The sequence below is a fragment of the Clarias gariepinus genome, chromosome 5 (assembly GCF_024256425.1).
Source record: "Clarias gariepinus isolate MV-2021 ecotype Netherlands chromosome 5, CGAR_prim_01v2, whole genome shotgun sequence".
Lineage (NCBI taxonomy): Eukaryota > Metazoa > Chordata > Actinopteri > Siluriformes > Clariidae > Clarias > Clarias gariepinus.
Window position 1 is genome coordinate 24355321 of NC_071104.1, and position 27629 is coordinate 24382949.

Sequence of the window (27629 nt, forward strand, 5' to 3'; positions counted from 1 at the left end):
CCGGAGAGCTGCAGCCCTCACAGAAGCGTGCGCGAGGAAGAGTGACGTCACACTCAGCATGGCGGTCAAGGTGACTCTGTCAATATTTATGCTTGTCAAAATACTAACTTCTAACCATTGTTTGCTCTGTTTGTGAGTTTATAACCTGTTAAATTGAGCCACACGCCTGTGACTGCTCTCTGCGCCGCTTGTCGAGTGACTTCTGTGGCTAAGCCTCCTCCAGAAAGTGTCCTAAGAAAGAGTCTAACCGTTATTTTGTTCTTAAATACACACACACACACACACACACACACACATATAACAAACGCTGGTTTTTTAAGTGTAATTTCTTATCTTTTGTATCAGTCGTCCATTTTAGCGTCTCATTGGAGAAGTTGCATGGTAAAAGATGTTCAGGCTGGAGTTCACCTAGTCGGTTAATATTATATCTTGCTCATAAAGATACACAAACTGCTTATGCACTCTTGTTATTATTATTAGAACACAGTTTGGCTTTTTTATTGTTGTTTTCGTGTCCTATGAGGTGAACTATAACACTTGCTATGGCAAAACATTACTAAGATGACCATGTCAGCATAACCTTCTGTAAAAGTGAAAGTCTACAGTTTGAGCTCAGTGATTTCCCTCTGTCTGCAGGTGCAGTCCACTAAACGAGCCAACCCAAATGAACTTAAAGATATATTCCTAAAGGTAAGAATATACATAGTTTCTATACTGTATTACCGTCCGTGCAGATTTTTACTTTTAGACTTTTAGGCATGTATCCATGATTTACTAAACCAGCATCAGGTTTACTTATTGCTAATGATTTCAAAGCACTTTTGTAAGTAGCTATGTTATTACTATCACATATGTTATGTAAGATTCAAACTGCTTATTTCCCATTAAATCAATAAAAGTGCATGGAAAGTACTTTCTAACTATGCCAAGATTACCTTGGGGTTCCTATCATCCAAGCTGGTTGAACGTCTGGTCAAAAGGAGGCTGAGTGGCCTTATAGAGCGGAGGTTAAGGCTAATAAATCCGGGATTCCGGCACAGCTATTGTAAATCACTTTGCTAAGGGCATATGTCAAGTTCTATAAACATAATTATGTGAGCTCGCCATAAATGAGAATACTGTAAATTGAGAAGTCCCACAGCATATTTTCTCCTGATCATCTCCTGATTTGTCGGTCAAAGTATTCTATGTGTACCATTCCTAGAAAATTAACCACCGCCAGACAATTAAAACAGATACAGATGGGTGCCAAATAAAAGGAAAAAAAAAAACATCAGATAGGTGGCATGGTCATGCAGCAGGTAGCAGTACTTCCTCACAGCTCCAGGGGTTTTCCCATTGTCTTTGTGGGTTTCATCTAGGTTCTCTGGTTTCCCCACATTTCCCCAAAACAAACTAGGAATGCTTAATTGCCTTTAATAGTTGTAAAAGTGTGTGTGTGTTTGTGTCTGTGTGTGTATGGTGCTTTGTAATAAACTGGTGTCCCATCCAGGGTGTAGTCATGCTTCTTGGTAAGTGTTCCCAGGAAAGCCTTGACTCTGTCCAGAATAAACCAGTTAAGATGAATTAATAAGTAGCATAAAGTGTTTTTGTAAGGTGTTGGGCCAAAACAAGCTGTCACAAAAGCTTCATTGTACCATGGCATAGATTCTACAAATCCCTGAAACTGTACGTGGGGTTGGGTGTGGGGAGACACACACCATTCTTTTGAAAGATATTTAATTAATGGTGTGTTTATTTTAGTGGTGGAGACCGCACCAGTTCAAAATCTCTCAGAGTTGTTCACTTAGGCTAGGACACAGACACCAGAACTTTCATTAATTCTTTATGCTCTGTGGTTAGAGGTATTATAATCCTGAAAGCTACCACTCCTATTAGGATATAAATGTTTCTTCATAAGGTAAGGTAAGGTGATATTTAAGAATAACACCCTCCAAGTGGAAATCCCTCTAAGTGGAACCAAAGCATGGCAGCAAATGCGTATCCCACTGAGGTGGCAATACCCACTGCATGGAACACGAGTGTTTAAACAGGGCATAGTTGATATATTGACACAGATTTATTAGCAAATGCTTTTATTTAAAGTGTGTTAATAAGTGCTATAAAAGAAAAATAATTTTCAATAATGTAAGCTTCCAAAAATTGACCAGGCACAAGAAGGAACATAGAGAGCCACAAATATCCACAGGACAAATTTTTTATATGAAAATATGATAGCCCCTGCATCTCTGTTTGATTACAATAGTTATTAAAAATCTTGTTTTAAAAACAGAAACTTCCAGTCTAGTGTTGCACACTGATCTATACCTACAGTATGTGTGGGTAAACTGGTCTTTTAGATTGTGTGTCAAGAGTTGGCAGAGGTCCAAGCCTTTACAGAAAAGGTCACACATATGCTTGGACTAATTCTGTCTCTTTCCTTCACCCTGGTATCTGCCCTTTCTGGACTCCTCCCAACCTCTGACATTTATTTCAGTCTCATGTAGTCTCAGCAATGCAGTCAGTCAACATGCATGCAAACTGCAACACAGGAAATTGTTCGCTGTTTTTTAGATCTTGGGCGCTAAGTTTCTCGTGATCACTTGACAGGGTTGTTGGTGAATCTGTGACAGCACAGTGGAGCAGTCACAGCAGCTGATGTTGTATTACACTGTCAGTTGCTAGTTATTGAAAGCACTTCGACAACTCTCAAAAAGAGTGGCTCGTGTTTTAACCTAGCAATATTTTAAAAGCTGCTCACTCTCTCACCACACATCACTGCACAGTTAACCTTGCCCGACAGTGATCAAATCTATAATTGACGGAGCTATGATTTTAATACCACCCTCGTCGCATGAAATAATTAAGTAGCTCTCAGAAATGAAGTCTGCTATAATGTGTAAAGGAGCCACTGAAAGCAAGAGTACTATTTCACTCAGTGCTGACTACGTGCTTGATTTGATGATGAAGTACTCTAGGCTTACCATGGCTGAACTTGCGCTCAATTATATGGTGAAGCTGTTAATAAATTGATTGGAATTAATGCTTTCCCCACAAGCATTAGCTGTAGAGTGTGTTTGTGTGCATGTGTGTGTGTTTGAGAGAAAGAGAGAGGGAGGGAGCGAGTGACAGAAAAAGAGAGAGGGTATGTATTGCATCAAAACAGGATATTTTTTTTGACTATTGCTCTTTAATTTGTACCAATAATAAAAACTGTAAAACTTTACAACAAAAAAGTAAATGATAGAAAGACTATGAAAATGGTAAAAAAAAAGGTTGTTAATCTTTTTAATCTTATTCATTTATTTGCTCCATGACAAGTGTTTTACTTGAGCTTTACACCAAGTTCAACAAGTTTTCTGGGATTTCTCCCTATATCATCACAGAAGTCGCCAACCCTTTGCACATTTAACAGTTGTAAGACTAAAGCAAAGACCCTCTTTCTTTCTTTCTTTCTTTCTTTCTTTCTTTCTTGCTTTCTGTCTTTATGGCTGTGTACTTTGAACTCATCAGCTGTCAATGGAATCTATGAATAAGGTGAAATTATTGATGTATTTCAGACAGAGTGTACACTCGGTTTGCAAAGAGAACCATCAATCAATGACATTGATGTTCTCACAGAGAGAGAAACACTGTTGAAAAGCAGTTTTAGCTTGGAGCAATTACTGTTGTAATGAGGAATAAAGTGGTCATATAATAGGAGTGAGAACAGTGATACAAAGGACAGATTGCTGCTGATTTTACATCATCTTTCTCTGAAGCATTTATAAAGAGAGTAAACAAATGTCTGTATATCATTTAATTTCCTACTACTGTCAGTGCACAGGATGTATTATTATTTTAGGAGATGAAAAAATACGTATTTCTGTAGGTATCTTTTAATGTTAAGCAATAATCATTTTCACTAAGCAACTTTTAATGTAGATAGCAAGAATCTGCTTAACGGAATGGTATTGTTTAAAAAAACGTAATATAACCAAATTAACTGTATTTGTAGCTATCTAAATGGAATTATATATCTCTCTCTCTTTCTCTCTCTCTCTCTCTATTTTTAAACGTATTTTCCCACAGTATGCAAGTGTGGTGGATAAGGATGGGGAGCATTACATGACTCCTAAAGACTTTGTGCAGAATTACCTGGGACTCCACACTCAACCTAACCACAATGAAAAAACTGTACAGCTCCTTGCTGGGGTTGCAGACACCACTAAAGATGGGTAAGAGTTAACAAAGTAATGCTATTATAAGACTGATAGTAATGATATAAAAATGAGATTCAGAACTACTAGGTTTGACTTGTTTAATTGTTCCACACTGAAGAATATTAGCAAGTGAATTTTTTTTTTCTTATGTGTTAGAAATACCTTAAGATTAAGATTTATTATGATTCATGTCTCTATTTTTAAAATAATTTTTAGTTTTGAGGTTCCAGCTGTCCTGTCTGGGCTTAATAATTTACAAGATTTTTAGAGCTTATTGGACCTACAGCAGTCAGTTATTTTCCTACTCATAAATCCCCAGTGAAAGTGTCTACTCTGTGTGACCACTACTTTATATTGTAATTCTGAAAGCTAAAATAAATTGAAATATGATTAAGGGCTACCTGACGGCTCAATCATATATGTTGAAGTCTAAAGCTGATGTGTTAATAACTGTAAAAAGTGAATGTGGGATATAATGTACAGTTTTGAGGAATAGCTGTCATGCAGTACGTAAGGATTTTTTTAATCAGTTGTATTAGAGTGTAGAATATTATTCACTAGAATAAGTCCCTGTGGTTGATGGGAAAAGAGTTCAAAAGAGTTAAAAATAGTTAAAAATAAATTTAGGCTATACAAGTACATAACAAATAAGTACTATAAATATACATATATAATCTATACTTATAAATATAGTTATAAAACTGTATTTTTTTCTGTACATTGAAGATATTTAAAAAAATTAATTTGACGCTGAAAAAAATGAATTAAAACGCTTTACATTTTTAAATACCGTTTATGAGTGTGCAATTGAAATCTACTAAATAAACGCAATCTCACCTTTGTTCCGCACACTTCACAGTAACATAAACATTTTTTCATATTCCAAAATTCAACAGATGGCGTTGTAGAAATTTTTTTTTTAAATGCAGTTATGACTGTGCAATTAAATTTCACATGAACAAAATGGAACATTTAGGATATAATAATAATAATAATAATAATAATAATAGTAATAATAATTAGAAAAAAAATATTTAATATTATCTACTTTCCAGAGCTCAAGGACACTTTACAATGAGTAGAAAAACATTCAACAAACAGACAAAATATACAGTATATAAGAATATTCATAAAACTGCTAAGTAATACCATTGTCTGAAAATTGTATTGTGCAAACTGTACTTTTAGTATGCTAATTAGGCTCAACCTCTCTTCCATGGCGCAGAGATTCCATGACCTAAAACCGCATTATAATTTTGTTCAAAATAACCATTATGGCAGACACAGAGTCAACTCGCAAAAAAAGATGCAAGCTTTTTATGGAAAGTGTCAAGAAAAATCTTCACTTGCTTGGGTTTCCAAAATATATTTTCACCATGTCATGTGACTGTTTCATTTGCATACTCATTAATACTCCTGCGAAAGATGGACATGTTCACAGGAACAGTTTTGTCTGTGTTCAATTATTTTAATGTCTGTACACAACACATTGTATTTGCTATAGCGACTTTATTTTTTCTCTTCCTTTTAACATACATTTTTACACATAAATTTTAAGAACCATGTATGGTAAGTGTCAATCTTTAAAGGTTAAAGCTAAAAATAAGCTGGTCAGCTTTAACGTAATCAGTGATATCATTATTTCAGGTTAAAGCTTACGTACATGTCTGCCCGTCTTTCTGTACAGCAGAACTTTCTGCCTAACCGATTAATACAAGGAAATAAAATTTTCTAGGGTTGAGTACCTTAAGCCTTGTTTGTGCTTAGTTGTAGTTCTTTCATCGTCAAAAATTCTGTTTCAATATCCATCTGAGGATTTTTTCGTAAAACATAAATATCCTTAAAAGTTTTGACAAATGATCAAACAAAACCTTTTTTTTTACTTATGTAGATACACATATATGGTGTGTGGGGGTGTGTTAGATAAATATAGATAGACTGATATACTGTACTAACTGACCATAAAAAGGTTAAAAGTTGGGCATATTTTTTTTCCTTTTATTCGAACCTGTTAAGAAATAGGGTATATTAGGCAGCATACAAACATCTCCAGAGCATCTCCAAAATAACAGGTCTTGTGGGATGTTCTCACTATGCAGTGGTTAATGATTATCAAAACTCATTCAAGGAAGGACAACTGCTATTCCAGTAGTTAGGAAGCAAAAGCTAGCTAGCAACTAACAAGGTAACACAAATTGGCAAAAACGAAAAAGTTAGTTCTGGCTACAATAGAAAGGTGTGAGAACACACACTTCACCACAGCTCTGGGGTTTTAATCTATAGACTGGTCAAAGCATGTACAGTATGCTGATGGTTTTGTTTGATAAATTACATTTTTTATTACATGATGTGGACCACCAGGCATTTTTACCTGCGGGAGGTGGCACCAGGAGGCACTATGTCAAAAAGACACGCCAGCAGCAGCAATGCGATGCTCTGGGAAATGTTCTGCTGTAAAACCTGGAGTTCTGGAATCCATGCAAATATTAATTTAACATGTCACCTACCTAAACATTGTTGCAGACCGAATACCTTCATGACAGCAGTATTGCCTAATGACAGTGGCTTCTTTCAACAGTATAATAGCCAGCCCTGCCATGGCACAAACATTGTTCAGGAAGGTTTTGAGGAAAATAAGATAAAGGATTCAAGGTGTTGACCTGAGCGCAATGTTTCGCAGATGTTGGTATGGTCAAGCATCTGTGGGATGTGCTAGACAATTAAGTCATAACCATGGAGTCTCCATTTCACAACTTATAAGATTTAAAAAACATCCACTGTATTGTCTAAGTCATTGTGCCACTCACTACAGCTTATGTAGTTTGGGCACTAACGGGTCAATACTGGTTTGGGGGCAAACCTACTCATTATTAGACAGGTGACGTTAATATTATGGCTGACCTGTGTGTGTGTGTGTGTGTGTATGTAAATACACTTACACTTAAACACTTGCACAAAGTCAGGGATTTTGTAGGCTCAGAGTCAGGTGTACGATTAAACAATTACACCAAGCAGGTGCTAATGATGATCAATTTCATATGTAGGTTGAAACACAGTCATTAACTGAAACAGAAACAGCTGTGAAGGGGGTTTAAAACTGGGTGAGTAGCAGCCAAACCCTGCTACTATGGTGAGATTGTGGAAGACAATTTCATGTCACAGGTCATGCACCTGTGTGGCAGGACTGAGCACAGTAAAAAGATACAAGGTAGTTATACTGCATCAGCAAAGGTCACTAGCTGCCAGTGATTTCAAAGCAGACTGGAGTTTCAAAATGTGCTGTTTAAGCTATTTTGAAGAAGCACAAAGAAACAGGCAATGTTGAGGACTGTAAACACAGTGATCCGCCCAGGAGTCTTAATGCAGCAGATGAAAGACACCTCATGCTTACTTCCCTTCAACATCGGAACTGTCAGAAACCAGTGGGACACAGGTACACTCATCTACTGTTCAGAGAAGTCTATCCAGATTACCTTCATGGAGGAATTGCAGCTCAAAAGCCATACCTTCAATGTGGACATAAGGCTAAGCAACTCAACTATGCACGAAAACATAGGAACTGGGGTGCAGAAAAATGACTGGTCTGATGAGTCAACATTTAACATATTTGGCTGTAGCAGGAGGCAGGTTGTTTTCCGAAGGGCTGTAGAGCAGTACAGTAATGAGTGTCTGCAACTTTGAAGTATGGAGGAGGTTTCTAGCATGTTTGGAGCTGCATTCCTGCAAATGGAGTTGGAGATTTGTGTTCTTAATGCTGAGAAATATAGGCAGATACTTATCTATCAGTACCATACTATCATGCAGTACCATGATGGAGGCATCTGGTTGGTCCCAAATTTCTTCTGAAGCAGGACAATGACCCTAATACAGTCAATGTCATTAAGAACATCAACAAGATGTCCTGGAAGTGATGGTTTGGCCCCTATCTCAACATCATCAAGTCTGTCTGGGATTACATGAAAAGACAGAAGCATTTGAGGTAGCCTACATCCTCTGAAGATCTGTGCTTAGTTCTCTAAGATATCTGGAACAAACCACCTGCCAAGTTTCTTTAAAAATGGTGTTCAAGTGTACTGTACCTAGAAACATTTATGCTGTTTTGCAGGCTAAGGGTGGTCACTCCAAATACTGATTTGATCTGGATTTTTCGTCTGTTCATTTACTTGCTTTACCTGCTAAAACTTTTGCACAATATAGATCTAAAGTTAATAAAGATTTATAGGTTTTATATTTGTGTTCCAGGTAACATTCAAATTTCCTTTGTCCCAACAGACTGATCTCTTTTCAAGAGTTTCTTGCCTTTGAGTCAGCGCTCTGTGTGCCCGATGCTCTCTTTCTTGTTGCCTTTCAATTATTTGACAAGACCGGAACTGGCGATATATCTTTTGGTATGTTGGTGCCAGGAACCTTCGAACTTGTTTATTGGAGTTATATAAACATCATATACAATTAATTTTAATCACTCTTAAATTTCTGTTTGTATTGCTGTCCTTACTGATCTGTATACTATTTCATCTTAAAATATAATATGTGTGAATAGGAATTATAAATAAAATGAGTTTTATATTACAACAATAAAAGATAATTATGCTAAATTTATTAGTAATTAGATTTGTTAAACTAAGCTGTGTGTGTTTTATATGTTCTGTAGAAAATGTACGAGACATCTTCAGCCAGACAACTGTTCACCATCATATCCCCTTTAAATGGGACTGTGAATTTATCCACCTGCACTTTGGACAGGACCTCAAAAAGCACCTCAGCTACTTAGAGTTCACCCAGTTTCTACAGGTGGGAAACCCTCCACCTTCCAACCCCTTACTAACCTGGTCCTAGGAGTTTGTTTTCACTCTGCCATCTTGTGGCTGAAATATCTCCACATGTAATTTCTGAAGACAAGAGCACAAAACCTTTAACATATACTTGTTTTTTAAAAGGAAATGTCTCATGTAAAAAAATAGGCATGCTTCTGGATGACACTGGATTTTTTTTTTCTTGGTTTAAAGCATGTTAAATATGCTAGTATAGCATTCATGTAGTCTTTAGGACCTCTGTTATACTTTTACTTTTTTAATAAGAATGTAAGAAAAAAGTCAAACTACACTTTGTGTGAAAATTTTAATTAGTACGCAGGTGATCTCCCTGTCCATCAGATATGCTGCTTTCTAAAGAGATGAGAGTGGGAGAGATGGCTGCCGTTTTAGTTGATGGCATGTTGAGTTATGGAGATCAGAGGGGCTGGTAGTATCTGATCAGTTTTGACAGCAGCGTCGACTCCTAGTGCGACCCCCTCCTCCTGCTCTCTCTCGTCCAGCTCATGTGTCTGATTGCAGGCCTGTCCGGCTAAATCACAGCTCTCTGCTCCGGAAACACCTGCCTCCTCTCCAGGGCATGCAGCACAGGATCAGACTACACCTGATGTGTTTTTCATTAAGCTCATGCACATGCACGCACACACACACACACTCCCACACACACATACACACAAGATGTGGACACACAGAAAAACACAGACATACACATAAAGCACAAAGTTGTTGTAGTCATCAGGCAAACTACAGGTTCTGTTGTTCACAAAATGACTGAGAAAAACTCTGACTCATTCCAGATTACAACACAAGCTCACGATTTCTCTGGAAATGTTAGAGTGAAGGATATACGCTATTTTTTAAAAGACAGCAACATGAGGTTTATTGAGTAGTTAACTAAGTTTAGATAAAACTTCTATCAGAAATGAAACAGGATTGTCACTGATGTGGTTATCTTCAATGTCAAATAAAAAATATTGTCTTTTTTTGTCTGTTGAAACATACTGATACATGGCCCTCGCATATTTGCTCCTGCTGTTCATATTGTAGGAGCTACAGTTGGAACATGCCCGGCAGGCCTTTGCTATGAAGGACAGGGGAAAGAGCGGGATGATTTCAGCCTTAGACTTTAGTGACATCATGTCCACCATCCGACATCACATGCTTACCCCATTTGTCGAGGAGAACCTTGTCTCGGTGAGTAATCAGTGTGACCCATCATGTGTATGATACAAGTTCTGGTCTTAAATGAAGAAAGCATTCCTTTAAAGAACTGAATTTATTGTTTACTAATTTGGTTCTTTTTTAATCTGTGTCTGGAAATGAACCCCCTGGAGAAATAGATTAATCTTAGTGTGTGACCAAAGAGTGGAAGATTTTGTGTTCAGAAAACCGTTTGATATTCTAAGTAGATTTCTCTCAGAAAAAAGAAAAAAAAACAATTAAAAGCACTTTCATTTTTTTAAAGTCTGTATGGGAAGATCTGGATGATTTATTATATAAATTAATGATATATTTATTATCATTACTATATTTGAATGAATTCTCTGTTGGCTCGCTGGTTTGCAGGTCGTGGGAGGAGGCACTACTCACATGGTTAGCTTCTCCTTCTTTAATGCGTTCAACTCGCTCCTGAACAATATGGAGATCATTCGGAAAATCTACAGCACATTAGCCGGCACACGCAAGGACACACTCGTCACTAAAGGTACCTGCCACACTGTGTCTTGCTCACTTTTGTATTGCTCAGGAAGGTCAGAATGAGTAAGATTACAGATTACGTAACTCTAAGTAACCATTTCCTGATGAATTTGGTGGAATACTCAGTTGCCGCTGGTCACAAGGCAAGCCTCAAGCCTCAGAACAGTAATAAACACCATACAAAACCTTTCAATGTCACTGTAAGGTTCTATACTGTACATCGTTCTTAATATTCTTGTAAGCAGTGACCTCTATTTAATGAAATTAATTCTAGGGGCTCTCCCTGATAGCTACTGTATATTTGATTATTTCTTTATAATTTTACACTATTGTTTAAATGTATACAATAATGTTTATCTATTTATTGGCACCATATAGCTATTAATTTATGAACTTTCCCATGCCAGAACATTATTTATAGGCCTGGGATTTCATTATGAGTTTTTCATGTTTTGATTTGAGCTTCCAGTTAAGCAAGCTACAGTGAAACAGACTAATAATTATAAGAATTTTATAATTACTTTTTAATTGATGGGTTATGATTTTGACTATTGTATCTTAATTAAAAAACACAAATCTCCTGGCTTACTGTAGTTACTGTAGCATAAATTTCTGAAAGAACACACCAACCGACCCCTGTCCACTGCTGAAAAAGTCTACAATGGGTATGTGAGGATCAGAATCAGACAAGAGAGCAATGGAAGATAGCGGACTGCTGTGACACTTTTTTTTTTTACATCAGGGGATGGTGGGGTACATGTGCCTTGCTTCCTTGGTTAAGACATGGCACACAATAGAAAGAACGCAAACAACAAGAGGAAATGTTTAGCTGGGAAAGTTTGGGTCCATCCATGTGGGTGTTATTTTAACACACACCACCTACCCACTGTAATAATGTGTCCTGCCAGAGTGCAAAAATTGTCATAGAATGGTTAAGGAGCATAAGATATAATGGATGTTGACAGGGCCTACAAATTCCCCAGATCGCAATCTGATCAATCATCTGGGGAATGTGCTGGACAAACAAGTCAAATCCATTTCGACTTCACCTCAAAATTTACAGGTCTTAAATGATCTGCTGCTAACATCTTGGTGCCAGAGACCACATCATGCCTTCAGAGGTCTTGTTCGGTGCATGTCTTGCCGGGTCAGAGCTGCTTTCATGACCTACACAATGCTAGGTTATGTTAGGTAATGTTGTTATATTACATCCAGGTTTTACATAATCAAAAATCCAAAATGGCAACAGACACTACACTTGACTGTAAAGAGTTTCAATAGACACAGCAGTTAAAATGTGCCTGATTGATGATGTCCTCCTCTTGTCATATTACAAGATCTGTATAGCTTTTTTATTGCACATTCTATTTGACATTTTTTTTGTATGGATTTGCTCTTAGCAAGCACAGCTTCCCTTCTACAATACACATACTTAGGCTTTTTCCCAAATATTTTGAGATTCCTACATCAAAAGAGTGTTTTTTTTAGCTGATTATATTTTTTAAAGGTCAAAGTAATAAATGTAACCTACCTTATTCTCTGTACCAGTATTATTAGTAGAACTAGTATTAGCGGTAGTAGTGGTATTAGTGTCGTTAACATTTTTTTTCCATCACTCTTCCCCCAGAGGAGTTTGTTAATGCTGCCAATAAATTTGGTCAGATCACCCCGATGGAGGTAGACATCCTGTACCAGCTCTCCGGCCTTCACACTCATTCAGGGTAAACACCATATAATCTAAGATCTTTCTCTGTGCACATTAAAAACGAATATTTCTTAAGCTCTCACATATTCAAAGTAGGATGTCTTTTACTGTTATACCTTTATACTGATCATATCCCCATGTTGTGTTTTTAGGCTTAATCAGTGTAGGAAAAGTGATTTCAGTTCATTTTGTTCTATCAGATTTTCTAAACCACTGAATTTGTTCTTGATTTGCCCCGAAAGCATCTTGTTCAGTTGATATTGTGTTTCACGTGAACATTGGCATTATAGTTCGACCTCATGCTCTTACCTAATTCTACGCATTTCTCACAAACAGCCTCTGTTGAATGAATCTATAAATGCCATTAAAACATTACAGCATGGTTTGTAGCTTGTAAATTTAGTGTTATTGCCTGTTTTCTGTAACAACAGTGGCTCCAGCCAGTTGATTTATAGGGAAAGAGAGCATGAGGGAGCCATAAGAATGCCTGCGGCATGTAGTATAGAGCACTGTGTGAGTCTCTTTGACTCTCTGAGGGAGTCTCACTCTGCGTGTGTGTATCTGTGTGTGTGTTGCAGGCTCGTATCCAGCTTTGTTTACCTGTCTGTGTGTATAAGCACACAGTAACTTGGTGTTACGGCACTGTAAAAAAGCTTATGGAAAATGTGACTTCATGCTGCTGGGAGGGATACAGCGCGTTTGGTGTTTTAACTTCAATAAAGTGAAGCTTTCCTGGCATCTCATTCTAACCCTCGCTGCTGTGTGTCTCTCTTTCTTTCTTTAGAGTCTTCTGTTATCTTTCTCTTTCCCTGTCTGTTTATCAGTGCACATCTGTCTTTACTGCTCATTCGATCTTTACGGCCTCTCACACACGTGAATGCACGTTGTCTGTCTGTGCTGTGGTGTGTGTAGATGGCTGAACCTGACTGATATTGAGAGGATAGCTCCTCTGGAAGAAGGCGCTCTGCCTTATCACCTAGCTGAAGTGCAGAAGCAGGTAAGGTCCCTCGCACCTCCACAGATTTCTCTCTTTTCTCTCTCTGGATGCAGCCTGAGTACACGCTTTAATCTCCTTTTTGCTGGGTAATAACATAACCACGCTCTTATTACACTGAAATTACACATGCTCTCTCCATAATAGAATTAGTAGGGCGATGGTTTCTTCTTTGTGATCCTGCATTATGTAAAACTAATTGGACAGAACATTATCCACAATTTCCCTTAGTAAAAGCTTGTCACCTCTGCACAGATACATACATCACAAACATAGCCCTCAACACACACACACACACACACACACAAATAGACCTAGACACATGCACACTGACATCTGAGAGTCTTTAATAGGTGCTTTTCTCCGGGCAGGGCTCTCTGAAGCCTCATTGTGTGAAGATCCCGAAGCAAGGTCTGTTTTGTCTAAAAGTCACAGGGAGAGAGAGAGAGTGATGGAGAAAGCAAACGAGGCAGACAAAACATAATCAGAGAATCAGTAAAAAGACAAGAAAAAGAAGGAGTGAGACGGAGAGCATTAGTGACATGGTGGGAGTTTACCTGAGGGTGTGTCTGTAGGCCTAATCTAGTCAGGGCTGTGGTCTCTGCCTTCACTGCTGGAGGTCTGGAACAGCATATTGGGAACACGCAGGCGCGCACGCACACACACACACACAGACATTTGTGGCGTTCTCAGGCCTCCTTGGGTGGAAGTTGGGGTAATTGCACAAACTCCTTTGATCAGAGTGCAGCCTCATTAGCATTCTGCCCTACAGTAAAAACAGCTGTGCAGAGACACACAAAGAGAGAGAGTACGCATGACAGAGAGACATAGACTACTCATAAGTATGTGAACACACTTTTGTAACTCATGTAGATGCTTATCAAATCCCTAAACATTTCACAGGAATAATCATCTCCTTTGCATCGTGGTGGAGAAAGCGAGACAGCTTGATAACTAGTAGGTTCTGCTTCGGGTGATAGGGTAAAATCGGATAATTGCCATACTGTAAGCAATTTTATTACTTCGAACTTTTTCGGAAGTAATCTTAACCATTTACAGACAGGACTTCATCTTCACATAAATAAGAGTGGGAAAATAGGAGGGTAAGATGCAAGGCGCCTGCAGCACATTCCACATCTTTCCTCCCCTGTCAACTGCTCTATAGCACTCTGTCCGCACAGTATCTGGTTGGCGATAGTTTTATAAAGCTCAATTCATTCATCCCCTCCCTCCAGTCTTGCTCAGTGTTTTATTCTCTGTCTCCTACTCTCCTTCTGTCTTGTTTGCTGTAGCATGCAGACATCTCGAGGCCGGTCTGGCTCCAGGCTGCTGAGTCTGCGTACCGCTTCACTCTGGGCTCCATCGCGGGAGGTGAGTGACGTCCGAGCTCCGCTGGCTGAGGAGTAACCTGAGCTGGCCAGACTGACATATAGGGAGGCCCCAGGGCTTGTTATTGTCCCATGGATAGAGAGAGAGAGAGGCTGATCCATGGCTCCAGGCTGTCTTTGGAGGCCGCAGTTCCGGAATGACACAAATCTTCCGGTATTGTGGTGGAATCTCAGAATAATTACCAAGAAGGAACTGATACAAGGAGACCACTGACAAAATGACACACACATACACACGTGCAGAAATGCATACACACACTCATTCACATGCACACAATGGACTTCACATGCAGGATTGTAAAGGTTTGGAAAAAAACGCATTATCTCTGGGTAGAAACACAATCATTTGGTTGGGCTTATGCTGCTAATGCTTTAGATCAGCATCTTCTGAAGTTAACATTATGATGAAGACAACTGTTAAACTGTGACACCAATTAGAATAAGTGATCATAACTCCTTGCCTGAAATGCCACTTCCAAAACTCTGTCATATTCGTCACCAAGATAGTGAGCAATATTTATTTAACATTTAAAACGACAATTGTGTCGCTTAAGGTGATGTTGTGTTATGTCAGCGTCTAAATACAATCTCGTATCTCAGTAACTCGGCAGTGAGAAATTATGTAGTGAAGTTACTTTAACAAAATACAATGCGGTGAAATAAAACAGTGTGAGTGTAAAATAAAAGCAGTATCTGGTGTGGATGGGATTTGCCTACTTAAAAGCTGTCAAGTGTTGAGCAGTTTTATGAGGGGTTTCTGCACATTTTGCACAATTCTGGGTTTCACCTCTTTTTAAACCTCAACCAACATTTATGATTGTTTAAAAGTTATTATCGAAAAATATTTTTAGGCGAAACTTGTTTATGTATTTTTAAATGTCATTTTTACACTGCACACATGGTAGTTCAGGTGTAATCACTGGAATATAAAAAGTGTTTTCTGTTTAACTGATCTGCACAATAAGACTGAATAATCAAAACATTTCTAAAACATTTTTGTTTATGTTAAAAGTCCATTAAAGGTTTTTTTTATTAAATTATTTACATGAAGTGTCTTTAAAAAGTTACTGCAAAGACACTTTAATGAATTGTTTACCAAAACGACTTGTAAGTTAAGCTTTAAATGTATGTCACATTACTTCTTTCAGAGTGTGGAAGGAGCTGCAACCAAAGGTTTGCAACATTCTTTAATATTAGTCTCATCCTCGAAAACTTTGGTTCACACTGTAGTTCCGAGGTTCCTGCATTACAACCAAATTAATGAAATGTTTAAAGGGTTTCAAGTGAGCTTGATGAATCATACAAAGCTTAAAATATGGTAGCTAGAGATCAGTCTGAGATCAGAGTTTTATGAGTATTGTGGGGGGGGGGGGTATCAGCAAAAAGACAGATTTCCACAAGACCAGTTTACAGGTAGGAAGTGTTAGAAACCTTTTCTCGTTTTTCTCGCTCTCTCTCGCTCTCTCTCTCACACTCCCTGCTTGTTTCAGAGGCACAGTTGTTACACATGCTTTGAAGTCGAGACAAGACATGACAAGCTTTTGAGGCTGAGAGAGGCATTTATGGCAACCTGCTGCTGAGCTGACACCACACACACACACACACACAACATAATACATGCACGCACATTTTCACAGCCTCCAAACTCTCACACATGCACATATGTGTGCATATACGTATCCTTAACAACCCAAATTCATGAATACATTGACATTCGTACACATACAGATCATTCCCCCCGCACATGCCTTCTCATGCTCGCAAGCTTGAATAAACACACAGGTACAAAAACTCTGTGTGAGAATTGGAAGTTCCCACAGGCACACAGCACAAAGTAAGGACTCAGTCTGAGCCTAATGACTGTTTTCTGCATGTACAGTTTATTCAGGCATCTTTAGCATGGAGAAAGGAAACACCAAAACATGGTGGGTAAATCAGGAACTGAAAGGTCAATGCAGGTAGATTAATTTATTTGTACTTGGTTTGTGTGGTTTAGCAGGCAAAGCCAAGGCTTTTGTACATTGTGTGTGTTTGTGTTGTTCATACATACAGTTTGATTGTGAATGACATGTACACATAAATGCAGAAGCAGTGTGTGTGTGTGTGTTTGTTTGTTATATTTCATGTGTGAGAATTTGGGCTCATAAAGTCATGTGCTCTCTTCCAGCCACGGGAGCCACAGCGGTATACCCCATCGATCTGGTAAAGACACGAATGCAGAACCAGAGATCCACCGGCTCCTTTGTGGGAGAGCTCATGTATAAGAACAGCTTCGACTGTGCCAAGAAAGTGCTCCGATATGAAGGATTCTTTGGTTTCTACAGAGGTACAACTTTCCAGCATGACAAAACAGCTTCTAAAAAGAGTATAAATGATATGCTTGTTGCTGTTCATCTGATTTGGAGTGTTATCCGATAAACCCAATACACCAGAGGAAAATCTTGAGTGAAGATATTTCTGTTTATCCAGGATTATTATTCACTGTGTACTGCGTCACTGACATGTTTGGTCCTACAAAAGTTAATACCAAAGCACATAGCTGTAGTGCTTTAGTGGTTGATACAACACTGAATGGTTACTAAATAAAGAAAAGACTCACCAAACAACTTAAATAATGCACCAGGATTGCCATAACAGACAATTTTTTTAAGAACAGCTTTCTGTCAAATATTGACATCTAGGTTGAGGTGATGTCTGTGAACTTGAGCAGTAGAAATATCAGATTTTTAGAACGGTGTCTGTTCCAGCCTAAAGGCTATATGAATTGGACCCTGGCGATTCATTTTAGCTAGCTCGAACACAGAAAATGGGTGCCACTGGGTTGTGGAATGAAGCTCTGTCCTGTAGTGACTGCCTTGTAATGGAATTAAACCCCTGAGGCCTGTGTGTCTGGAGAACTCAGACAGCAAAGGAGATTTGCCAGAACTAGTGCAGCAGCTTCCCACAGTCGACTAATCCAATGTAGATGTTGCTTGTCCACACCTTGAGCAAAAAAAAAAAAAAAAGGCATGGTAGACAGCGAGGGAGTCCAAGACTGCCATCTGCTGCTACTTTTGACATTGCAACCTTTATTTATTCCATCCTGCTTCTCTACCACCTCTTCTCTATTCACACGTTCTATCTGTTCCCTCACTCATTTAGTCTTTTCCCTAATGCCTTCTGCTTTCCTCTCTCTCTCTCTCTCTCTGTCCATTGTTATGTGGGATAGCTAGACTGACTGGTCTATATGCTGGCAGATTGCCATTTTGTCCACTCACTCAGCATTGCCCTCAGACTGTATCATACTGGCTGACAGAGGGTTACACACACACTGAAGGACCTCAGCAGACGCACACATACGCACAGGCCTATAAACACACACACACACAAAGTCAGCAGTGCTTTATCAAAGCAGCTGACTGAGATCCACTGAAATGGCTCTCTTTAGCCCGTCTGCCTTTTTTGCACGCACACAGACAGTTTGCTTCTGTTCTCCGTTCCGCACACCGCCATCAGCCAACAGCTGTCAAATACTCCAAAATGTTTCCTCACATTTTATCTTGTTTGTTTGAATGGTCACTTGTTAACGGTTTTATTCAGAGCAGATCTATGAAAAGATGTTCAGTTATGGGAATAAAGATATTTTTATTCTTGATATTCATAATGTTTAATTAGGAGATTGGTTTTGATTATGATTTGTTCCACAATGGTGTCGAAATCTTAAAACTAAACAGACAAAAAAACGTTGATTCATTTACTGTAACAGCAGCTCGTGCAATAGTGATGTCTGGAAATCACAGGTTTTTACCAAGTCATTAATTATATATATATATATATATATATTATTAATGTTTTATAGTCACAACGTATATACAATGCATTGAATTGTTGCGGCTCGTCATTAGTTTTTGTGATGAACTGCATTTGAGATTTAAGGAAAAGCTGTTGTGCAACCTCAATTTAATTCAATTCAGATATTGTCCTCTATCATGAATCATGCGTGCATGTCTCAGTACTGTATATAGTTGGGTAAAAAGACATCAAAGTATTTTTACTTTTTCCATTAGTTTTTTTCTTTTTTGGTTTGTTTGTCCTGTACACAACAGCTCTTTTTTCGGAGAACCATTGGGACTTTGCTAGTTGAGCTTAAATTTCAATGAGGTCTCATATATAGATAGAGATAGCAAACTAATATCTGTTTGGAAAGCAATATAACATAACCAGCATAAAAGACTCAAACTTAGAAATCTTCAGGACAGAAGGCTTTCCAGTCTCTTTCTTGGTAATACAACTTTTTTTTTACTGTAATGGAGATGTAAGTGATGAAATGATTGTTTAAAGCTGATATAAAGTAAGTTATAAGGAATTAACTTGTTTTATGGATGTTCCATAATTGTGGATGTAGTTATATCCAGATCAAAAGTATGACATTTTGCTCATTAATAAATAAAAGCAGGAATACAAAGTCAGTACTTTCACTTAACAGCATGCCCTGTCCTATTTCATTCCATACTCACCCTTTCAGAAGGTTGTGAATGATGTAATGCATTTCTGTCCGCTGTGTTTAAGTTCAGCATAACGTATTATGTTTCTGTGTGTGTTCTCGCCCCTGCAGGTCTGTTACCACAGCTGATCGGAGTGGCTCCTGAAAAGGCTATCAAACTCACTGCAAGTTATTATTGCATCCACATTTAATCTTCCTTAAGCCTGATCTGTTCTTGTTATACCCAAGGTTTTGTTTTATAACATGCAAATGAAACACACATCCTGTTTTTTTTTTTATATCATAGGGATGGTGAATAGTTTTGTATGTTAGAATGACAGCAGAAAGATCGACTTGTCTCTTGTTCTGGCTGTCACGTGACTGACTGTTTTGCAGGTCAATGACTTTGTAAGGGATAAATTCACCGATAAAGATGACACCATTCCACTGGTTGCAGAAGTGCTGGCAGGAGGCTGTGTGAGTATGCGAGTGTCTGCACACACTTCATGTTGTACATGTGTATGTGTGTAGTTTACTGAGTGAGTGTGTCTGTATGAGGAATGTAAGTATAGGGTTTATGAGTGTGTTCCTGATGGTGATGCTGCCTGGCTTTGTGTGTGTGTGTGTGTGTGTGTGTGTGTGTGTGTGTGTGGTGCCAGTACTCAACTGAAAGAGCTCTTGTCCCTCACGTTAAGCAGGTCTGAGTGAGGCAGCTGCTCTCCTCTCTGCACTCGGCTTATAATTGGTTCTGATGTGGTGGACGTCAAAAGCGCTGTTTCTTCAACTCAAGCGTTATGCCTGATTTTCCTGTTCCATTTTACTGAATATTTATGCGTGCAAATGAAAAAATGGTGAGCTTCAAACAAGAATGAAAAGAGAGAAAAAACACCAGAGAGCTAATTGAAAACTCTAGGGGATTGTGATTTCTTTCTCCTTCAAGGAAACTTTCTGACAGATGTAAAGCTACAATTATATGCTTAGAAATGATAATGTCATAAGTGATTTTTTTCTACATAATTTGCCTCTTGGGGAGTGAGTGACTTGTGGCTGTTATTGAACCATCATCAGGACTTGTACAGGGCCTCTGGCCTGTTCTAGCCACTCTTCCTCTGAACCCTGAACCCACTAATTGACCACAATCTGAAAAATGATGCTCGAGTATGAGCGCACTATTTTTAACCAGTGCTATAATTTAGCACACACTGGCATCGCCTGGCCAGTGGGCTTTAGAGGATGTGGATAGGGCGATGTCTGATCAGTGTAATGAGTCCCGGTGACAGAGACCAGGCTGGCCGGATAGAGGAGAGAAGTGAAGACTGTAGCTGGACAAAGAGGGTCAGGCCTCAGAGGTTGTGACCCCTGTCAGGGCCTAATTGGTGAAGATGCCCTGGAGGACTGTGGCTAAAACTGTGTGGAGCTCGATCTTATTAAGTTTGACAGCAGCATGCATACCTGTGGCCTCCTCAGCCTTGGGCATGGAGAACAGCCAACATGCAGACGAGCACACGTTTATGACATCTTTTCAAGTAAATAGGAGACTTTTGCTTTGGGCGACTGCTTGTTTTTGGGCACAAGCTTAGAAATCTTACAGTGTAGAATTAGGCCTTGTCAGAACATTATTGTCTGATTAGTTATTATATTAACCTACTGTCTACATTTAACACTTGAGACCTGAAATGTAACCTTTACTCACAACTTTTATATTTCACAATTTAACATGTGAGGATACGCTGTCCATTTATGTCACGTCTTCAATAGCAAAAATGTACAGTACTACCTCTTCACGTCAATGTGGTGAAGAAAAGGTTTTTTAAATGAACTGCAAAGAAAAATTAACCTTATGGCGTGAAATCTGTAAGTTAATTGTCTCATTATGAAATCAAACATATATAAGACTATTAAGACAAATTTGTGGAGATACCCCCTCCACACACACACACAGTTTCAAGCATGATATTCTGTTGATAATTTTTCATTATCCTAGAAATTATATATGTATATAACATACAGTACATACTTTAATGTATACAACATTATCTTCCATGGAAAAATAAAATTTGAAACCCTGAATTATAAAAAGTTTTAGTGCGATCTCAAAAATGTAATACCTATAATAATTGAAAGTTTTTAAAAATATATTTTATACCTTTCTGAAAGCTGAAGGTGTTAATTAATTTTTCCATTATAGCAGCAATGACAGTATTTTTAGCTATAATTCAAATTATTAGTTTATATTATTCTAAAACATAAAATGTAGTTTAACAAAGAAAAACAAAATAATAAAATGATGAAGTTTCTGCAAGGATATTTTAATGTATTATTTATGGAAGGAGCCTCAGGTGTCAGCACTTTGTCAGTAAGTCAGTAAGTTTTAAAACATTGGGGAGCCTTCAGGACAGGTTTCTCTATAAAATGACTCGTTTTATTTTTTGCCCTAACTTCTATTATCTGGGTTTATACCTATATAATGTGAGGAAAAGTTAAAGAGATTTCTTTACTGTTTGGATCATGATGAACCATCTCTGTGCTTTTAAATGAAGCATTTCGGATGTTTACAGAATCAGCTTCGACCCCGGGTGTCACCCCCGGCCCTGATTAGGCTCCAGAGAGGTGATAGATGCTTCAGAGTCAGAGGGCTTAAAGCCTGAGGCTGTCCCCACTCGGAGCGAATCGTCCCCCGGGAGGAGAAGGGGAGGCTGATGAGTGTGTGCGTGTGTGTGGAGTGTGATGGAGACAAGGATGCAGAGGATTGGGGGGGCCTGCAGCCTTGAGGCTAGGCCAGAGAGGGGAGACAGCCCTGGTGCTAGGGTCAGAGCTGCTAGGCTTTGTCTAGCACCAATGCTGCTCTGACATGACCCCAAATTTCTACTGTGAATGGACACCAGTGTAGTTGTGCCGACATAGAGACTACCCTCCCGTAAAGAAAGCCTTGTTTTAGAGTTTATGTAGCTAATTTAGAAGTGCTTACTGGGAGGAGAATGCTGATGTGACAAAAATTGGAGGGCAGACTGTCAATCTTAAGTGGCGTCATATCTGATCACCTCATAGGACCTGAGATTCCTCAACTTACAACAAACCAAATTGCAACTCTAAGCATGTTGTTATGAACCTATCATGTCGTGCCTTAGTATAATCTCAATTATTAGCCACACAGCTGGTATATATCACATTCATAAGTGGAGCTCTTGATCTTTTAAAACATGAATGACGTTTACGTGTTTTACAGGCCGGAGGCTCTCAGGTGATCTTCACCAACCCTTTGGAGATAGTGAAGATCCGTCTGCAGGTGGCAGGTGAGATCACAACCGGACCACGTGTCAGTGCACTTACTGTGATGCGAGATCTTGGATTCTTTGGACTCTATAAGGTGAGCTGAGTGAGATAAATCATGTTGTTAATAGATGTATAGTAACATTAAGACAATTTTTGAAAGCTGTGACACACATCATATGACACAGAACATGGCAAAGAAATTAAACGACATACAGTAATAGGTCATGGGTTTATAATTAATCGGACTAATTAAAATAATCTAAAAACATAGCATTAAGCCCATGGAAGCAAGAAAAGCAAGAAACATCTAGGAAATGAACGAGACTGAGGCTTTTGTAGGACAAGTGTTAGATGAGTTCACTGTACAAAGGGTGCCATATACAGTACAGTACAGTGGTGTTCATTTACCGAGAAATGTGACTCAGGTGGTAGGAATTAGGGACATGCAGGGGCTGATGGGTGCTGTTTTTGGCTCACTAACTTTTGTTTGTGTGTGTGTGTGTGTGTGTGTGTGTGTGTAAAATGTATAATGTACTATATTGAAAGAATCTAACTAGCTATAAGTAATATTTATATTTTTTAAACCTTAACCTAACCCTAGCCAGACATCAGTACCTTGATTTTACCCTCTCTGTTTTAAATAATAATAAAAAAAATATTAAAGTGTTAAAAATGGCATTTCCTGACAAAATATGTATACAGTATATATATTTTTTTCTTGTTTTACTACATCGTTAAATAATTTGTAGTCATGACAGTTCAATACACAAATAAACTCAACACACACACACACACACACACACAGTAATATAACTGTTTGCTACTCCCTAATGGTATTATATAATTATTGTTATCAATAATTCTAATATTTTTTTAATTAAATGTCCATATGCAGAAAATTTGTCCCTGAAAACGTTCTACCTGTGCCATAAACAAGCACATTCACTTAACTTCAAATGGACCAAAATGACTTTTTCAGTACTTTCCAGTTCTCAGTAGGCAGTTACTTGCAAGTCACTTATCATGACTGTAAAGATCTCATTGATTTTGAAAATCATGCTCTGTGTGTAATCATCAGTTACTGAGGTGCTCTACATAGCCAGCTGCTCTACATCCATGCCTTACTCATTCATTGATTGCTTTTTAACCTGGTTTCTCATTTTATTATTAAAATTTTTAAAAAGTTTAACTATATATTTTTAATGCTCATTCTGCATTTTTAAAATCTGTTGTCTGTTTTACTTAAACTTTTAATATCAACATTGGATTGGATGATTTTCCTGGATAAGTTGGTGGATCTTCATTTAAAGTTTGTTTGTTTATGAACATTTTTATGTTCAGTTTCAGGTTTTACAAATCATTAGTAATGTTTCATTTTTAACATAAAATAATATCCCTTGAAATGAAAATCAAATTTTACACGAACATTTATAAATAATGTGCCAAGCCCTGATTTACCAGACACAGCGGAGTGTTTGCACTGATTGGTGTGGTTGATCTGGACACACACCACAGGAATGGAGATGCTGTGTGTTTGCATAATCAGTGGCCTAACGATGAACAGCTGAAAACATGCTAGGGCTGTGTGCCTTGCCAATCATATTATTCCTATTAAAATGTAGGAGTACTACAGTGTGTTTGTCACTCACGCACACAGAGGCACATGGATGTAGACAAGAACACACATACAGGTTTTTCCTGTAGTCAGTATTCAACACTAAAGCAGCTGGAAAGATTGTGCTGCTGGTGCTCTCCAAGTTCCTGTGGCTTTTGCCTTAGATCTCCAGGAGCGTTCTCATATGCCATATTCTAATGAGGAGCAGACAATGTGCAGCTTGTTAAAATGTAAACACGCCTACTTCTTCTTCTCTGCATGAAAAGACGCAAACACAAGCTATTTGTGCTCAAACCATGCCTGAGTCAGAGTGCCTCCAGCTTGTGGATGTGGTGGCGAATGAGAGATGTCTATTGTGCTTTATGTGGGAGTGTTGGAGAGTGAGACTGTGTTTACCTGCGTTAAAGTTTTTTTTTGTTGCATTTATATCATGCCACTATGTTTTTATTTTATTTTTAATCAGCATCTTGTTTTTTAGTTTGCTCTGCATCTAGCTTATTCATTTATTAAAGTGACACTATAGTCAATTCAAAATAAAATGATTCAGCCTTACAATGGGAAAAGAAAGTAGGCATAATTTATAAGGTTCCTACGTTACCATACACATACACTAAAAAAAATCTACTTTTTTTGAATAAACTTTAAAAAATTAAGTACAGTCCAATGGTAAGCATCAAAAATCACAAAGAGCCACAAAAATTATGAAAATTACAACGAAATAGAAAGGAAGTAGAAAGAGAGAGGAAAGTACGAGAAAAAAGGTCACTTATTGATGGTTTAGTAATTTCATAGTTTATTCATGATTACTGTTTCAAATGATTCATGTTGAAATTTACTTTATAATATGTTTTTATATAGTTTGTAGAGGACTGACTGAGACATGTCCTATTCAGTTTTTTCAAAACATTATTTTACACTTTTTGTGTTTATTTGGGTGTCTTTCATGGTACATGTATAATACTTTCTGTAGTTGCCTTTAAAATTCACAGAGTTTGTGGAAAACCTGTACTCTATCATAAAGGTTTGTCCATTTAATGTCACATCCATAACTCGGGGATGAAAAAGCGGGGTTTTTTTCAGAATTTAAATGATTATATAAAATTTTCAGTATTTGTTTGTTTTTAGCTGAAGAGATTATATTAAAAGGGATGCAAATTAATTCTCGGATACTAAGCTTGTCCATGTGCCAAAGTCCAAATGTCACATGCCGTAAAACTGGGCTTACTAGGCTCTTAAAGATTAAACTAATGTCAGCTAAATCAGACAATTTCTGCTTCAGCCATGTTTGTGACCAAGTTCTTTTGCAGTTTTTTATTAAAGTAATCAAAATAGACAAAAACGAAGACTAAAATGTTTGTATGTTATTATTTCATCTTATATAAATGCACTTGTTCTAATGTAGACACTCCCTGGCAAAAGTCACCACTTGGAGTTCAATAAGTTCTATTCATTAGCATGTTTTATTTTGCATGTTTCTTTATTACCACTACAATCTTCTTGTAGCACCACATGGCTTTATGTAGAGCATTGGAGCAGCAGTGACTTACAGATATTTACTTACTGGGCCATTAAAGACGTTTCCTGGGAGGCCAGCGTTTCGTACGCGAAGCAGATAGTCCAATCATGGCTCCGGCGTACTGAATAACTTTTTATCTTAATGGTATTCAAGCACTAGAGAAACACTGGGATAAGTGCATTTGTGTGCATTAGCAGGGAATTATATAGAGAAATGAAGTTTTTAGAGTTTTTACTGTCATAACTATGTTCAGTTATTTTGCACCAATAAAAAAATCCCAGTTCAACCCCTTGTAGTTTATGATGTGTGTATTATTTGTCTGATATTAAAATCAGCTATAAAATAGCATGGTGTGAACCCAGCCTGTGGTAGAGCCTTTGAAAAATTCCTCAGAACATTGTGTTGGTCATAAAAAATAACCCTTCTGTATGTCTGGTTGCAGGGAGCAAAGGCCTGTTTCCTGAGAGACATTCCTTTCTCTGCCATCTACTTCCCTGTGTATGCTCATGGCAAGACAGCGCTAGCTGATGAAGAAGGCAGACTGGGAGCAATACAGCTTCTCATTGCTGGAGCTATTGCAGGTGGATAACAGCTCTCACCTTCATCATAAATAATTTGTTCCAGTGAGCTGGTAAAACTGATAGAAATGCTCAAACAGCTGAGGTTTCTTGCAGATCCATTTGCAATGTTCTGTGTTTTGTGTAGTTCCTGGGTAGGATGCAGGGTAAGAAATTCAGATCAGGTCTCCACACCTTTGCATTATGGTTCATTGTGAATGTATTGTGGATAACTGAAGATGTCTTGCGTAGGCGTTCCTGCTGCCTCTCTGGTGACTCCTGCTGATGTGATCAAAACGCGTCTGCAGGTGGCAGCCCGCGCAGGCCAGACCACATACAATGGCGTGATCGACTGTTCGAAGAAAATTTTCAGAGAAGAGGGCTTCAAAGCATTTTGGAAGGGAGCAGGAGGTACATAACACACATGGGTGATGCATGCAGCAACGAAATGAGAGGTTTCATGACTGTGCAATGAAGAACACGCTGGCTCCTGTAAATGCACTTTTTAAGTCAGATACCCGTGTGTGGTCATGCAGCTTTTCCATTCTCTTCTCAGCGCGTGTGTGCAGGTCCTCCCCTCAGTTTGGTGTTACACTTGTCACTTATGAGCTCCTACAGAGATGGTTTTACATAGACTTTGGCGGACAGTATGTACCACGTTCACTTTTATTTCATAAAAAAAAATTATTTAACATTTTGTATTTAATAATTTCATTGTGCTTGTTTTCCGAGCAGCCGTCCTACAGGATCAGAGCCGACACCGAAGTCACGCATCTCCGAGCTTCCTCCTGTGAGTGCGGATCACATCGGAGGTTATCGATTAGCCGCTGCTACGTTTGCAGGTGTAGAAAGCAAGTTTGGTTTGCACCTCCCTAAATTCACATCATCAGGTGCTGTTACAGTAAAGACAGATCCTACAGTTCACCCAGCTGCAGCCTCGTAGACCCGCATCCAGCTCAACCAATAGGTGCATTTGACATTTAAATAGCTTTCTGTTTGTGCATTCTTTATCTAAACTCAAACCATGCCATGTAGACACATGACTCTTCTTTATTTTATCAACAAAAGTTCTGATTTCCAAGCCTCCTGCATGAATATTTATTACTCTATTTATTTCCCCCCTGTGTGGCTTGCGTAAGTGTTCAAGCATGCAACACGGCAAATGTTAAAGTACGGAACTTGGAACTGTTGCTGTAATCAAAACAGAGGGATGTACTTACTCTTACTAGAAATTCTAACAATGTATTTGAATTCATATGGAAATCTAAAACATTGTTTGAAAAAGAAATGCATTTTATGTATTTTATTGAAATTAAATGTAATGATTTATTTTAATCTTGTACAGTGGAGACATGTTTTACAATTTAAAGACATACAACAAAATACTATTTAACAGAATTTTACCTGCTTAATATTTTAATGGTCTCAT

General features: G+C 38.2%; 1 protein-coding gene across 1 annotated transcript; it reads left to right on the top strand.

The window, feature by feature from the left end:
* Positions 1-27460, top strand: LOC128523986 (electrogenic aspartate/glutamate antiporter SLC25A12, mitochondrial-like). Its single transcript, XM_053496243.1, has 18 exons — positions 1-70; positions 637-690; positions 4051-4196; positions 8454-8569; positions 8833-8972; positions 10040-10186; positions 10559-10697; positions 12318-12411; positions 13308-13392; positions 14682-14760; positions 16945-17103; positions 19372-19424; positions 19636-19716; positions 22466-22606; positions 26086-26224; positions 26453-26611; positions 26757-26847; positions 26936-27460. Exons 1-18 carry the CDS (start codon positions 59-61, stop codon positions 27141-27143), a joined length of 2043 nt encoding a protein of 680 aa, XP_053352218.1. The 5' UTR covers positions 1-58; the 3' UTR covers positions 27144-27460.
* Positions 27461-27629: the final 169 nt, after the last annotated feature.

Excerpts from the sequence above, each read along its gene's own strand:
- LOC128523986 (XM_053496243.1), top strand. Across the intron at positions 12,412-13,307 it reads GGCCTTCACACTCATTCAGG|ATGGCTGAACCTGACTGATA; the intron begins GTAAACACCATA and ends TGGTGTGTGTAG. Across the intron at positions 22,607-26,085 it reads GATTCTTTGGACTCTATAAG|GGAGCAAAGGCCTGTTTCCT; the intron begins GTGAGCTGAGTG and ends GTCTGGTTGCAG.